Source organism: Salmo salar, chromosome 24 (assembly GCF_965601325.2).
Source record: "Salmo salar chromosome 24, fSalSal1, whole genome shotgun sequence".
NCBI classification, from domain to species: Eukaryota; Metazoa; Chordata; class Actinopteri; order Salmoniformes; family Salmonidae; genus Salmo; species Salmo salar.
Genome location: NC_138314.1, coordinates 20389110 through 20405769, shown reverse-complemented (window position 1 = coordinate 20405769; position 16660 = coordinate 20389110). Strand labels below are relative to the sequence as shown.

At 43.8% G+C, this 16660-nt stretch overlaps 1 protein-coding gene across 1 annotated transcript in view; it reads right to left on the bottom strand.

Moving 5' to 3' along the window:
* The window catches only part of LOC106585622 (phosphatidylinositol transfer protein beta isoform), a 48953-nt gene that overhangs the window by 21370 nt on the left and 10923 nt on the right, over positions 1-16660 (bottom strand). The window contains exons 3-7 of the mRNA XM_014172038.3: positions 4769-4914; positions 4472-4563; positions 4223-4230; positions 3610-3684; positions 3378-3461 (exon numbers count right to left, since the gene is read on the bottom strand). Of these exons, the coding sequence (XP_014027513.3) occupies positions 3378-3461; positions 3610-3684; positions 4223-4230; positions 4472-4563; positions 4769-4914 (405 nt within the window). The remainder of the gene's footprint in view (positions 1-3377; positions 3462-3609; positions 3685-4222; positions 4231-4471; positions 4564-4768; positions 4915-16660) is intronic.

Here is a 16660-nt window from a genome sequence, read left to right as displayed (position 1 = left end):
CATGTAGGCTACATAGACGCCACCAATTATTAGTCATGGAAATCTGGTTAAAAGTCATGCAAAAGTCATGAAATGCCATCTGTCAAAACGTGTATAAACCCTGAACAGTGAATACTCAGAGGTCTCTCTAGCATAATGTCAATTGGTAATTCCCGTGAACATAGTCTAATGGACCGACTTGGAAAAGACAGCTCCTGCACCTCATTCATCCCAAAAATCAACCACTCTTCTCAAATAGATCAACGGTCCTAAATTTCATGTGGTACTCCTAACCTTTGAAAGATGGGAGCACTGCATACACTTAACGGTCTCACAGTCCTCTTCTGGTTGCATTATTTATCGTAAAGAGCTCAGGGCGAGGCGTCACGGGCTGAGCAATATGACCTAAAAATCAAACCTAGATTTTTTTATTTATTTTTTTTACTTATGGGCAATTCAAGATATATACTGCATCTCGATTTTAATGTTCTCTAAATAAGCAGTGTTGTAGAATTAAAGGTAAATTACACTGCATTTTGAACAGTCAGCAATAATCTAATGAATTTATATTTTATACCTAAATAGAGGCCTTCCACAACCATAAGTTTAACCTGCTTTTTTGTTGTTGTTGCAATAGTCACTGATCTGGCTTTTAAGTCCATGAAAAGGCCCTTTTTTTGTTACACATTTAACTAGAACCGTGCATAATGCACATTCACTAATAATGACCAACTTCTTATAGCAGGCATTAGGCTATAGAAAATTAACACTGGTCTCATCAACGATCGCTCAAGCCCACATGCTAGTTAATCTTTATATTTCTAGTTTAGCTGATTTGCTAGCTAACAAGGTTGAACAGTTGAATTGTTATGAACACACCCTTCTGTTTGTCTCTGTTTGAACAGCATGCTAGCGTGTACACTTTGTTCAGAATTGATCAAATGTGCTTATTGCACATTTATAAAACAAACTAGACAGCTAGTATAAACAGTCTTTGGCTAAAATGCTGCTAGCAGTATGTGGTACTCCAAAAAGACAACGAGAACAAGTGGACATAAAGGCAAAAAAATACGAAAAATAAAACCTCGATTCTTGCAATACAGGATTTAGAATATCACGCAAAAACAGAAATTACAATTAATTTGATATATTGCCCAGCCCTAAAGTCAACTTAAAACTGTTGTGAAAAATAAAAATGAAACGCCTTTCAAATTACAAACAGCTCAAAGGCCCAGCAATTTTAAATAAATCATGATGCGCCTGCAGCTAAAAGCTGCTTTTCAGGGCTATCGGCCAACAGGAGGGAGCCAAACGAGCAGAATGGAAGAAACACACACTAATTTGGCTGTTTTAATGCTGAAAGCTCCATCACTATAACAATACACTGTGCTGCTCTAATGAGGTCTGTGAATCGATGTGCCTTACGCTGAGGAAGTGTGTGTGAGAGGGCCAGGCGTATGGAGCGCCGTGAGCCTTAATTACACTAACAAACTCATCTGTGGTCCCTTGGCAGGCCAGGCCCTGCAGCCTTGCCTGAGGCACAAACCTGATAGGGCCCTCAGACAACTCCTCCAGCAAGGCAAACACGTCCGCCTTGTTAGACACCTACCGCAAGCACACACTGCTCGGGCAAATAACCACATGCACTCGTACAGCACAAAATGCGTGCACACACACAAACTCAGTGAAGTGAGGCAATGCCATGCCAAACAATAGCAATAAACTACCATGAGCATTGGTACTAGGAACCTTATGGATTTGAAAGGAAGATGTACTGAGAAATGATACCAATATTAAGTTATAATTACAGAGCTTCCAACACCATACTGATGAGGGGTTTCAGAACCTGCAGAGGAAAAACAACGCACCATAGTTCCACCTGGCAGCTGACAAGGAATACAACATTCTCAATAACCGTTTAAAAGGAACGTGTGCATGCAGTTTTTTTGTCCCATCTGAGTAGACCTAAAATTATATTTATCTTACATCTAATGGGATTAGATATTATTATACTAAGTAGGAAGATTGCTGTGCAATGCACAGGTCTCTCCACATGATGGTGCCAAACAGGGTACTATCCAGGGCTTTAAGTCTAAGTCTTTACTGAAGACATATCTCTTCAGTAGGTCCTATGATTAAGTGTAGTCTGGCCCAGGGGTGTGAAGGTGAACGGAAAGGCTGGAGCAACGAACCGCCCTTGCTGTCTCTGCCTGGCCGGTTTCCCCTCTTTCCACTGGGATTCTCTGCCTCTACCCCTATTACGGGGGCTGAGTCACTGGCTTACTGGTGTTCTTCCATGCCGTCCCTGGGAGGGGTGCGTCACTTGAGTGGGTTGAGTCACTGACGTGGTCTTCCTGTCTGGGTTGGTGACCCCCCTTGGTCTGTGCCGTGGCGGAGATCTTTGTGGGCTATACTCAGCCTTGTCCCGGGATGGTATGTTGGTGGTTGGAGATATCCCTCCAGTGGTGTGGAGGCTGTGCTTTGGCAAAGTGGGTGGGGTTATATCCTACCTGTTTGGCCCTGTCCGGGGGTTTCATCGGATGGGGCCACAGTGTCTCCTGACCCCTCCTGTCTCAGCCTCCAGTATCTATGCTTCAGTAGTTTATGTGTCGGGGGGCTAGGGTCAGTCTGTTATATCTGGAGTATTTCTCCTGTCTTATCCGGTGTCCTGTGTGAATTTAAATATGCTCTCTCTAATTCTCTCTTTCTCTCGGAGGAGCTGAGCCCTAGGACCATGCCTCAGGACTACCTGGCTTGATGACTCCTTGCTGTCCCCAGTTCACCTGGCCGTGCTGCTGCTCCAGTTCCAACTGTTCTGCCTGCAGCGATGGAACCCTGACCTGTTCACCGGACGTGCTACCTGTCCCAGACCTGTTGTCCCAGACCTTCTGGAACCCTGACCTATTCACCGGATGTGCTACCTGTCCCAGACCTGCTGTTTTCAACTCTCTAGAGACAGCAGGAGCGGTAGAGATACTCTCAAAGATCGGCTATGAAAAAGCCAACTGACACTTACTCTTGTGTTACTGACTTGTTGCACCCACGACAACTACTATGATTATTATTATTTGACAATGCTGGTCATTTATGAACATTTGAACATCTAGGCCATGTGCCGTTATAATCTCCACCCAGCACAGCCAGAAGAGGACTGGCCACCCCTCATAGCCTGGTTCCTCTCTAGGTTTCTTCCTAGGTTCTGGCCTTTCTAGGGAGTTTTTCCTAGCCACTGTGCTTCTACACCTGCATTGCTTGCTGTTTGGGGTTTTAGGCTGGGTTTCTGTACAGCACTTTGTGATATCAGCTGATGTAAGAAGGGCTATATAAATACATTTGATTTGATTTTGATATTGATGTGGGACTGTGGCATGACGGCAGTATCAGAAAGGAGTACTTACAGCAGGGGCCACTTGTACCCCATCTGCGATGTCAATGGGAACCACCTCCACACTCTTCCATGTGGGCACATCCAGCTTGTGCACCTGCCAATCAAAGCCAGGCATGAGCATGACAGCAAAGCTTCATCGGAGACACATTCACAGACAGTCATCAGTGACCTTTACAGTGAGATTTTTAGAAAAGAGAAAATTGTAAATCTAATTTTGAACGCCATATAAAAAAGGTACTCACGTTTTCTACTGTACCAAGGTCAGGTTTGTGCCATGTCTCAATCTTAATGATGAAGTCATCTTTCATATACTCATTCTGAAGGAAGGAGGTTGAAAATCTTTACTGAATCCACAAACCCTCTAAACGAGAGATATTCAACTCTTACCCTATGAGGTCAGGAGCCTGCTGGTTTTCTGTTTAACCTGATAATTAATTGCACCCACCTGGTGTCCCAGGTCTAAATCAGTCCCTGATTAGAAGGGAACTATGAAAACAATCTGTGGAACTGGCTGAGGTTTTTGAGTTTGAGAGCTCTAAACCTAGTAGATTTACATTACTAGTAAAGGCCACAAGGGGGACCTCCAACCCCTGAATTCAACAACTACCTGGTGAAGCAATAGCATGGTAAATTCAAACCATACAATTTCCCCATAAATAAATCAAAACAAACATTTTTGGCTTATTTGCTACATTCTTTATAATTGTTGACAAGTTCGCTTCACGAAAACTGACGCATGCCACATTCACACAGACAAACAAGTAACTACCCAACTATACACACATGCACAAACAATTACCATCCATACAGACAGTGAGATAATCTAACACAACAGGGTCATTTGAGGCTACTCACCGTTACAACTGGATCCAGACGAAGCATGAGAAGACCAAAAAACAAAATGTTAGATAGAAATCCAAGCCCAAAAGAAGAAAGAATCATACAACTCATGTAAATAATAAATTGGTTCCAGCAACAATGAGTTAATTTAAAACGTTTCCATTTCTCAAAAAAAGTAAAAAAATAAATAAAGGCTTGGGTGGTCACAAGGTGCAGGTGGGGGGAGAAGAGGTAAGAGTTCAGGCAGAAGAAGAGGGGACTCACTGGTTCGGCAGTAAGGGTAAGCATTCCAGGCCTTTTCATGGAAGACCAGGGAGCCCTCAGGAGCTATCATCTTGACAAACGCTGGGACTTTACTGTGGAAGCGAGGGGATATAGATGGATACACACACTAAAACACACTTGAGTCATACAATGAGATATCTTAATGTCATTGTCTTGAAGGCCTCTATAAAAAATTTAAAAAAGATACTACAAACCTACTGTAACACAGAATGACTACACTTCCACCTGCTGGCGAGATAGTGATGGTGCACTAGGAACAGTGTGGGGGTGTGTTACCTCTTCAGATGGTAGATTTTGTGTGTGTACTGTCCTTTCTCGCCCTCCTTCTCATAGGGTTCATTCTTAAGGACCTCAATGCCCTCTCCTCCACCCGTCTCATTCTTACTGGCCTCTGCTACAGAGTACAACTGACCCACTTGATACTGAAACACAAAACACACACACTGTTAACACAACATTATATAATACAACAAATACTTGCTCTCATGAAGGTAACAACAACATGGATAGCAACTAAAAACTCATGGAATCAACACAGTCCAAAACAAATATCATATGACAGAGGGTGAGCATGTTGAATAAGAGCTTGACTACAAGCATGGCAGTGTCCAGCATCATCCAGAACAAGCGGGGCATGCTGCAGAGCTGGGTGATATGGACAACCATTTTATTATCCTTTAAACTACTAGATTGTAGCCATCAAATTGTCCCAATAACAGTCACCAATATTTGCAAACTTTCATTTCAAACTTCACATTTCTCCAGTATAGGCAACTTATCCTAATGAACGATATCAGAAAAACACCTGCGACAGTCAGACAGGTATCTGCTACCAAACGGCAAGCGGTACCGGAGCACCAAATCTAGATCCAAGAGGCTCCTAAATAGCTTCTACCCCCAAGCCATAAGAACAGCTAATCAAATGGCTACCCAGACTATTTGCATTGAGCCCACCCCACAGAACAATGATGCTACTCTGTTATTATATATGCATAGTCACTTTAATAACTACATGTACATATTACCTCAATTACCTCCACACCGGTGCCCCCGCACATTGACTCTGTACCGGTACCCCCTGTATATAGCCCTGCTATTGTTATTTACTGCTGCTCCTTAAATCATGTTATTCTCATCTCTTAATACCAAAAAAAGTTTCTTAAAACTGCATTGTTGGTTAAGGGCTTGTAAGTAAGCATTTCACTGTAAAGTCTACACCTGTTGTATTTGGTGCATGTGACAAATACAATTTGATTTGGCAAGTGCTCGTTGTTGATCATTTTGGTTTCCCCCCAGCTCTAGCATGCATGGTTATCAAAGTAGAGATATGCTACTAGCCGCCCCACAATAGACCTACAGAGAGCCACTCTTTACTAATTGGTTCTAATAGGATTAAGGGGCAGTGAAAACAGCTACAGTGGGGGCCTACAGCACTGGAGGGTCCACATGGCTGACTGTGCTACTGTGTGTGTGTACAAAGAGATTGCAAGTGTCATCTACAGGGACTATAAAACACATGCATGCATCCAATGTACGTTGATGCAACGAATATTGTACAATCAATAACTTTCTGTTATTGTATGCATTGTCTCTTTGGCCTACACTTGCTCGTTGTGGTAAACAGGCTAATTGTCCAGAGAACAGAGCACTGATCAAACGAGTTCTACTGCCCGTGTCATTCATCTGTTCTGGGCTCTGGAGAGGACAAAACTTTGGTTCCTTTCACAGCCAAAGGCAATCTCACATGCATGAGCACAGCCAGTCACACACACAGAACATTAACAAACAGAGCCCCGGGTTAAACGATGCACACAAATTGTCCCAAATTAGACAAAGGAATTTAAACAAAGCACTCAACTACAGTCAATCACTGTTCATAAACATTTGTGCAATTAATGCAACAAATCATTGATGAGAATGCTGCAGGGATGTTTGTGCTGTTCTTGTACTGTGGATACTAAGCCTGGATCAGATCAACTCTCCACTATGCCAAGTCAGGCCTATTATTGAAATGAGCAGTACACCGAGGTCATGGTTTGATTTAGGCCTGTCAAAGCAGGAAGGATTGTTTTTGCTTTGATATTTTTATCATCTACCTGTATTGTGGTGGACCAGCCCAACCCTGGATCGCACACTTTCATCAGAATCACACGTCATCCTATAAAATGAACCACCCACATACAGCTGGACCAAGAACCCAGCTCATCATTCCAGGAAGTTTCTGGCTTTACTATAATCTGGGCCTCTGTGCATACACGCACTTCATTGCCATATAAGGACACTGAGTCAAAGTTCCGTAACAGTAACCACACACACGAGAGAGAACAGCACAGCCTTGTGTAACTCTCTCTGTAGTGAGGACGATATAGAAGTATGGCAATGGAAAACACAAGCCATGGAGTTGTATCATGGTGCGCGTGTGTTATTCCTTGGGTCGGCTAAACACATCCACACAACTGTTACCAAAGCAGATTGAGATATGGCGCCAGAGGGATTGGCCGCCGTCTTACGGGCTCCTGACCAATTGTGCGGTTTAAAATAAATAAATAAATAGTACATGTTTTGCCATTGTTTATGACCGAAAATAAACCGAAAAAAGCTCCTGGACATCAGAACAGCGATTACTCACCACGAACTGGACGAGGACTTTTTCCTTTAATGAGTCGGACGCAAAGGATATACCGCTCCTCCCGGACCAGGCCCAAATCCTCGTCATTCGTATGAAGAGGAGATGCCGTTACAGAGGTTGGAGAGCCAGATGCTTGGCGAGACTGCATCAGCGAGTGGATAAGGCAGTTATACCCTCCGTTCTACTGGCGAACACGCAATCACAGGAGAATAAACTGGATGAGCTCCGTTCAACACTATCCTATCAACAGGACATTAAAAACTGTAATATCATGTTTCACCGAGTCATGGCTGAACAAGGACAATATACCAGTTAGCTGGGTTCTCCGTGCGTCGGTAAGACAGAACAGCAGCATCCGGTAAGATCAGGCGGGAGGGTGGTGTGTGTCTCTCCACAAAAGCTGGTGCGCAATCTCTAATATTAAGTCCCGAGGTTTTGCTCACATGAGTATCTCATAAGCTGTAGACCACACCATTTACCAAGAGTTATCTATATTCTTCAAAGCTGTCTATTTACCACCACAAACCAATGTTGGCACTAAGACAGCACTCAACGAGCTGTATAAGGCCATAATCAAACAAAATGCTCATCCAGAGGCAGCACTCCAAGTGGCCTGGGACTTTAAAGCAGGACAACCGAAATCTGTTTTTACCACATTTCTACCAGCATGTCACATGTGCAACTAAATAAAGAAAATAAATATAAACTCTGCAAAAAATAAAATAATTAAAAAAAGAGACGTCCTCTGACTGTCAACTGCGTTTATTTTCAGCAAACTTAACATGTGTAAATATTTGTAGGAACATAAGATTCAACAGACAAACTGAACAAGTTCCACAGACATGTAACTAACAGAAATTGAATAATGTGTCCCTGGGGGGGGATCAAAATCAAAAGTAATAGTCAGTATCTGGTGTGGCCACCAGCTGCATTAACCTCTCTTGGGTAGGGGGCAGTATTTTCACCTCCGGATGAAAAGCGTGCCCAAAGTAAACTGCCTGTTACTCAGGCCCAGAGGCTAGGATATGCATATAATTGGTAGATTTGGATAGAAAACACAAAAGTTTCTAAAACTGTTAAAATAATGTCTGAGTATAACAGAACTGATATGGCAGGCAAAATCCCGAGGACAAACCATCCAGGTGGGAAAAGAAATTGAGGTCATAAGATTTTCCAATGGTTTTCTATGGGATACCCTTACTATTAGGAACCTGGTTGCAGTTCCTATGGCTTCCACAAGACGTCAACAGTCTTTAGAAATTGTTCGATGTTATTCTTTTGAGAAATGAAGTAGTCCTCTTCATTGTAAGTGTCACTCCAGGTGGACTCTTACATTTACATTTAAGTCATTTAGCAGACGCTCTTATCCAGAGCGACGTACAAATTGGTGCATTCACCTTATGATATCCAGTGGAACAACCACTTTACAATAGTGCATCTAAATCTTTTAAGGAGGGGGGGGGGTTAGAAGGATTACTTTATCCTATCCTAGGTATTCCTTAAAGAGGTGGGGTTTCAGGTGTCTCCGGAAGGTGGTGATTGACTCCGCTGTCCTGGCGTCGTGAGGGAGCTTGTTCCACCATTGGGGTGCCAGAGCAGCGAACAGTTTTGACTGGGCTGAGCGGGAACTGTGCTTCCTCAGAGGTAGGGGGGCCAGCAGGCCAGAGGTGGATGAACGCAGTGCCCTTGTTTGGGTGTAGGGCCTGATCAGAGCCTGAAGGTATGGAGGTGCCGTTCCCTTCACAGCTCCGTAGGCAATCACCATGGTCTTGTAGCAGATGTGAGCTTCAACTGGAAGCCAGTGGAGAGAGCGGAGTGACGTGAGAGAACTTGGGAAGGTTGAACACCAGACGGGCTGCGGCGTTCTGGATGAGTTGTAGGGGTTTAATGGCACAGGCAGGGAGCCCAGCCAACAGCGAGTTGCAGTAATCCAGACGGGAGATGACAAGTGCCTGGATTAGGACCTGCGCCGCTTCCTGTGTGAGGCAGGGTCGTACTCTGCGAATGTTGTAGAGCATGTACCTACAGGATCGGGTCACCGCCTTGATGTTAGTGGAGAACGACAGGGTGTTGTCCAGGATCACGCCAAGGTTCTTAGCACTCTGGGAGGAGGACACAAGGGAGTTGTCAACCGTGATGGCGAGATCATGGAACGGGCAGTCCTTCCCCGGGAGGAAGAGCAGCTCCGTCCGACTCTTCTATTTTGGTGTGCATGAACTGGAGAACACTTCGTTATTTTTATCCGGTATTAGAAACAGTTTATTCCTTCTTAAATTTTATTGATTATTTACGTTTTAGGGTACCTGAGGTTGGATTAGGACCATTGTTTGAAATGTTTGGACCAAGTTTCCAGGTAACTTATTAGAAACTTTGAAGGCATGTTGGGCGAGTTGAAACCGGTGTATTTCTGAATCAAACGCTCCAAATAGATGGACATTTTTGGGTAACATAAAGGACATTATCATTCAAAAAGGTCAATTTGTGATTTTTCTGGGACATTTGAGTGCCAATTGAAGAAGATCTTCAAAAGGTAAGGCATTAATTATATCGCCATTTCTGACTTTTGTGGCGCACCTGCCTGGTTGAAATATGATTCATGTGTTTGTATGCGGGGCGCTGTCCTCAGATAATCGCATGGTTTGCTTTCGCCGTAAAGCCTTTTTGAAATCTGACACAGCGGCTGGATTAACAAGAAGTTAAGCTTTATTTTCATGTATAACACATAATCAAGAATGTTAAATATTTGAATTTCGCAGAAATGGCTCTAGCCCTCCGATCCAACAGGTCCCAGACGTGCTCAATGGGATTGAGATCTGGGCTCTTCGCTGGCCATGTCAGAACACTGACATTCCTGTCTTGCAGGAAATCATGCACAGAACGAGCAGTATGGCTGGTGGCATTGTCATGCGGGAGGGTCATGTCAGGATGAGCCTGCAGGAAGGGTACCACATGAGGGAGGAGGATGTCTTCCCTGTAATGCACAGCGTTGAGATTGAGCTTGTTGTCATTGCAGGCAGTCTGATGATGCTGTGACCCACCGCCCTAGGCCATGACGCACCCTCCACCACCAAAATCGATCCCGCTCCAGAGTACAGGCCTCGGTGTAACGCTCATTCCTTTGACGATAAACACAAATCCGACCATCACCCCTGGTGAGAAAAACATGCGACTCGTCAGTGAAGAGCACTTTTTGCCAGTCCTGTCTTGGTCCAGCGATGGTAGGTTTGTGCCCATAGGTGACGTTGTTGCCGGTGATATCTGGTGAAGACCTGCCTTACAACAGGCCTACAAGCCCTCAGTCCAGCCTCTCTCAGCCTATTGCGGACAGTCTGAGCACTGATGGAGGGATTGTGCGTTCCTGGTGTAACTCGGACAGTTGTTGTTGCATCCTGTACCTGTCCAGCAGCTGTGATGTTAGGCTGTACCGATCCTGTGCAGGTGTTATTACACGTGGCCTGCCACAGCTCTACAGGACAGACAGCTGATCGTCCTCGCCATCTTAGGCATCTCACAGTACAGACATTGCAATTTATTGCCCTGGCCACATCTGCAGTCCTCATGCCTCCTTGCAGCATGCCTAAGACATGTTCACACAGATGAGCAGGGACCCTGGGCATCTTTATTTTGGTGTTTTTCAGAGTTAGTAGAAATGCCTCTTTAGTGTCCTATGTATTCATAACTCTGACCTTAATTGCCTACCGTCTGTAAGCTGTTAGTGTCTTAATGACCATTCCACAGGTGCATGTTCATTACTTGTTTATGGTTCATTGAACAAGCATGGGGAACAGTGTTTAAACCCTTTACAAAGAAGATCTGTGCAGTTAAGAAAAAAAAAGTAAATCTTCACTAAAATACACACACAAAAAATGACAGTAGCGAGGCTTTATAGAGGGACACCGGTACCAAGTCAATGTGCGGGTCACCGGTTAGTCAAGGTAATATTTACACGTAGGTAGAGGTAAAGTGACTACGCATGGATAATAAACAGTAGCAGCAGCGTGAAAATGGGGGATGGGGACAATGCAAATAGTCCAGGCAGTCATGACAGTCTATGACTAGGGTGCCTGGAGTCTGACAATTTGACACTGCCTGGTATAGAGGTCCTGGATGGCAGGAAGGTTGGCCCCAGTGATGTACTGGGCTGTTCGCACTACCCTCTGTAGCGCCTTGCGGTTGGAGGCCGAGCAGTTGCCATACCAGGCAGTGATGCAACCAGTCAGGATGCTCGCGATGGTGCAGCTGTAGAACCTTTTGAGGATCTGAGGACCCATGCCAAATAGGACCCATGCCAAATCTTTTCAGTCTCCTGAGGGGGAATAGGCGTTGTCGTGCCCTCTTCACGACTGTATTGGTGTGTTTAGACCATGTTAGTTTGTTGGTGATGTGGACACCAAGGAACTTGAAGCTCCCGACCCGCTCCACCACAGCCCCGTCGATAAGAATGGGGGCGTGCTCGGTCCTCCTTTTCCTGTAGTCCACAATCATCTCCTTTGTCTTGATCACGTTGAGGGAGAGGTTGTCATCCTGGCACCACACAGCCGGGTCTCTGACCGCCTCCCTATAGGCGGTCTCATTGTTGTCGTCATCAGGCCTACCACTGTTGTGTGGTTGGCAAACTTAATGGTGTTGGAGTCGTGATTGGCCATGCAGTGATGGGTGAACAGGGAGTACAGGAGGGGACTGAGCACGCACCCCTGAGGGGCCCCAGTGTTGAGGATCAGCGTGGCAGATGTGTTGTTACCTACCCTTACCACCTAGGGGTGGCCCGTCAGGAAGTCCAGTATAAAGTTGCAGAGGGAAGTGTTTAGTCCCAGGGTCCTTAGCTTAGTGACAAGCTTTGAGGGCACTACGGTGTTGAATGCTGAGCTGTAGTCAATGAATAGCATTCTCACGTAGGTGTTCCTTTGTCCAGGTGGGAAAGGGCAGTGTGGAATGCAATAGAGATTGCATCATCTGTGGATCTGTTGGAGCAGGAAAGCTATTTGAGTGGGTCTAGGGTTTCTGGGATAATGGTGTTGATGTGAGCCATGACCAGCCGTCAAAGCACTTCATGGCTACCTTGGTGTTCTTGGGCACAGGGACTATGGAGGTCTGTTTGAAACAGGTTGGTATTACAAACTCGGTCATGGACAGGTTGAAAATGTCAGTGAAGACACTTGCCAGTTGGTCAGTGCATGCTCAGAGAACACATCCTGGTAATCCGTCTGGCCCTGCAGCGTTGTGAATGTTGACCTGTTCATAGGTCTTGCTCACATCGGCTACTGAGAACGTAATCATACAGTATGCATGCTTCAGTGTTGCTTGCCTCGAAGCGAGCATAGAAGTTACTTAGCTCATCTGGTAGGCTCATGTCACTGGGCAGCTCGCGGCTGTGCGAGCTGCCCAGTAGTCTGTAACAGCCTGCAAGCCCTGCAACATCCGACGAGCGTCAGAGCCGGTGTAGTACGATTCAATCTTAGTCCTGTATTGAAGGTTTTGCCTGTTTGATGGTTCGTCGGAGGGCATAGAGGGATTTCTTGTAAGCGTCTGGGTTAGAGTCCCACTCCTTGAAAGCGGCAGCTCTACTCTTCAGCTCAGTGCGGATGTTGCCTGTAATCCATGGCTTCTGATTGAGGTACACTACCGGTCAAAAGCTTTAGAACACCTACTCATTCAAGGGTGTTACTTTATTTCTACATTGTAGAATAATGAGTGAAGACATCAAAACTATGAAGTAACACATATTGCCTTGATGACAGCTTTGTACACTCTTGGCATTCTCTCAACCAGCATCACCTGGAATGCTTTTTCAACAGCCTTGAAGGAGTTCCCATATATGCTGAGCACTTGTTGGCTGCTTTTCCTTCACTCTTGATCCAACTCATCTCAATTGGGTTGACGTTGGGGGATTGTGGAGGCCAGGTCATCTGATGCAGCACTCCGTCACTCTCCTTGGTCAAATAGCCCTTATACAGCCTGGAGGTATGTTGGGTCATTGTCCTGGTGAAAAACAAATTATACTCCCACTAAGCGCAAACCAGATGGGATGGCGTATCGCTGCATAATGCTGTGGTAGCCATGCTGATTAAGTGTACCTTGAATTCTAAATAAATCACTGACAGTGTCACCAGAAAAGCACCATCACACCTCCATGCTTTACGGTGGAAAATACACATGCAGAGATAATCTGTTCACTCACACCGTGTCTCAAAGACATGGCGGTTGGAACCAATAATCTCCAAATTGGACTCCAGACCAAAAGGACAGATTTCCACTGGTCTAATGTCCATTGCTTGTGTTTCTTGGCCCAACCAAGTCTCTTTTTATTATTGGTGTCCTTTAGTAGTGGTTTCATAGCAGCAATTTGACCATGAAGGCCTGATTCACACAGTCTCCTCTGAACAGCTGATGTTGAGATGCTTCGGAGTTCAAGTAACAGACATTTATTTGTGCTGCAATTTCTGAGGCTGGTAACTAATGAACTTCTCCGCAGCAGAGGTAACGCTAGGTGATCCTTTCCTATGGCGGTCCTCATGAGAGCCAATTTTATCATAGCACTTGATGGTTTTTGCGACTGCACTTCCAGAAACTTAATAACATGGACTTGGTCTTTTACCAAAATAGGGCTATCTTCTGTATACCCCACCTTGTCAATACACAGCTGATTGGCTCAAATGCATTAAGGAAAGACATTCCACAAATTAACAAGGCACACTTGTTAATTGAAATGCATTCCAGGTGACTACCTCATGAAGCTGGTTGAGATAATTCCAAGAGTGTGCAAAGCTGTCATCAAGTCAAAGGGTAGCTATTTAAAGAATCTCAAATATAAAATAGTTTGATTTGTTTAACCTGTTAGGGCTAGGGGGCAGTATTTGCACGGCCGGATAAAAAAAAACGTACCCGATTTAATCTGGTTATTACTACTGCCCAGAAACTAGAATATGCATATAATTATTGGCTTTGGATAGAAAACACCCTAAAGTTTCTAAAACTGTTTGAATGGTGTCTGTGAGTATAACAGAACTCATATGGCAGTCAAAACCCTGAGACAAATCCTGACAGGAAACTGAAATCTGATGTGTGGATATCACTTCAAACATTTGCCATTGAAACACACAGTGGCTTGCGATTCATTTAGCACTTCCTAAAGCTTCCACTAGATGTCCCCAGTCTTTACAGTGTTTTGAGCCTGCTACCATCAAAATTGACTGAAAGAGAGGATGTTTACCTTGGTCACAGGAAATGGGCCATTACCATTGTGACGTCGGCGCCCATGGTTACTCTCCCTTTTCGAAACGTTTTGAAAGACAATGCAACCATCCCAATGGAATATTATTGAAGCCCTGGTTGAAAAAGCCCCTAAAGATTTATGTTATACAACGTTTGACATGTTCGAACGAACTTAAATATATTTTTTTTGCTCATTCCTGACGACAAGTCAGACGCACACGGTACATTTTCACTAGCCTTCGGAGCGCGCTAACGCTATTGGGACATAAATTAATAACTTTTTTGAACAAAACTACATTTGTTATGGACCTGGAATTCCTAGAAGTGCCTTCTGATAAAGATAATTAAAGGTAAGGGATTATTTACAATAGTATTTTTGATGGTTGATCGTTCCAAGATGGCTCAAAACATGTATAGCCTAGACTATTTTTCTGGGCATACCACGTCGTTTATTGCAAAGTGTGATTTCCCAGTAAAGTTATTTTTAAATCTGGCAAAGAGATGGCATTCAAGACATGTTAATCTATAAGTCTTTGACTGACAATATTACATTTTAACAATGTTTTCGAATAGTAATTTTGTAAATTATAGCGCTAATAAACCGGAAGCATTTGAGGCAAAAGATTTTCTGAACGTCATGCTCCGATGTAAAATGCTGTTTTTATATATAAATATGAACTTTATCGAACAAAAAATGCATGTGTTGTGTAACATGATGTCCTTGGAGTGTCATCTGATGAAGGTTGTCAAAGGTTAGTGCTGCATTTAGCTGCGTTTTGGGTATTTGTGATGCATGCTAGTTGCTTTGAAAATGGCTGTGTGATTATTTCTGGCTGGGTACTCTGCTGACATAATCTAATGTTTTGCTTTTGCTGTAAAGCCTTTTTGAAATCGGACAACGTGGTTCGATTCAGGAGAGGCATCTATAAAACGGAGTAAAATAGTCATATGTTTGAGAAATTGAAGTTATAGCATTTATGAGGTTTTGCATTTAGCATGACGCGATTCCACTGGCTGTTGATTAGGGTGGGACGCAAGCGTCCCACTGGCCCAGAGAGGTTAACACTTTTTTGGTTAGTACATGATTCCATGTGTGTTATTTCATAGTTGATAACTATTTTCTACATTGTAGAATAACTAAAAATAAAGAAAAACCCTTGAATGAGGTGGTGTTCTAAAACTTTTGACCGGTAGTGTATGTACCTGTTGGGACGATATCGTCGATGCACTTATTGATGAAGCCAGTGACTTGTGCTGTACTCCTCAATGCCATCGGAAGAATCCCGGAACATATTCCAGTCTGATAGCAAAACAGTGCTGTAGCTTAGCATTTGCATCATCTGACCACTTCCTTATTGAGCGAGTCACTGGTACTTCCTTCCTGCTTGCTTTAGTTTTTGCTTGTAAGCAGGAATCAGGAGGATAGAGTTATGGTCAGATTTGCCAAATGGAGGGCGAGGGAGAGCTTTGTACACGTCTGTGTGTGGAGTAAAGGTGGTCTAGAGTTTTTTTCCCCCCCTCTGATTGCACATTTAACATGCTGGTAGAAATTAGATAAAACGGATTTAAGTTTCCCTGCATTAAAGTTTCCGGCCACTAGGAGCACCGCCTCTGGATGAGCATTTTCTTGTTTGCTTATGGCCGTATACAGCTCGTCGAGTGCCGTCTTAGTGCCAGCATCAGTTTGTGGTGGTAAATAGACCACCACAAAGCGCTACAGCTGATCATGAGATCATCAGGTGAGCAAAATCTTGAGACTTCCTTAATTAGGTTTTGTGCACCAGCTGTTATTTACAAATAGGCACAGCCGCCCCTTGTCTTACCGGAAGCAGCTTTTCCATCTTGCCGATGGACCGAAAACCCTGCCAGCTGTACAGTGGCTTGTGAAAGTATTCACAACCTTGGCATTTTCCTTATTTTGTTGCCTTACAACCTGGAATTAAAATGGATTTCTTGGGGGTTTGTATTAGAGGTTGACCGATTAGAATTTTAACACTGATACCGATTGAAGGACCAAAAAAAAGCCAATGCATAAAAAAATAATAATATATATATAAATAAAAAAGATCGGCATGTATGTATGTATGCATGCATGCATGCATGCATGCATGCATGTATGTATGTATGTATGTATGTATACAATACTGAATTAACACTTATTTTAACTTAATATAATACATAAATAAAATGTAGTCTCAAATAAATAATGAAACATGTTCAATTTGGTTTCAATAATGCAAAAACACAGTATTGGAGAAGAAAGTAAAAGTGCAATATGTGCCATGTAAAAAAGCTAACGTTTAAGTGCCTTGCTCAGAACATATGAA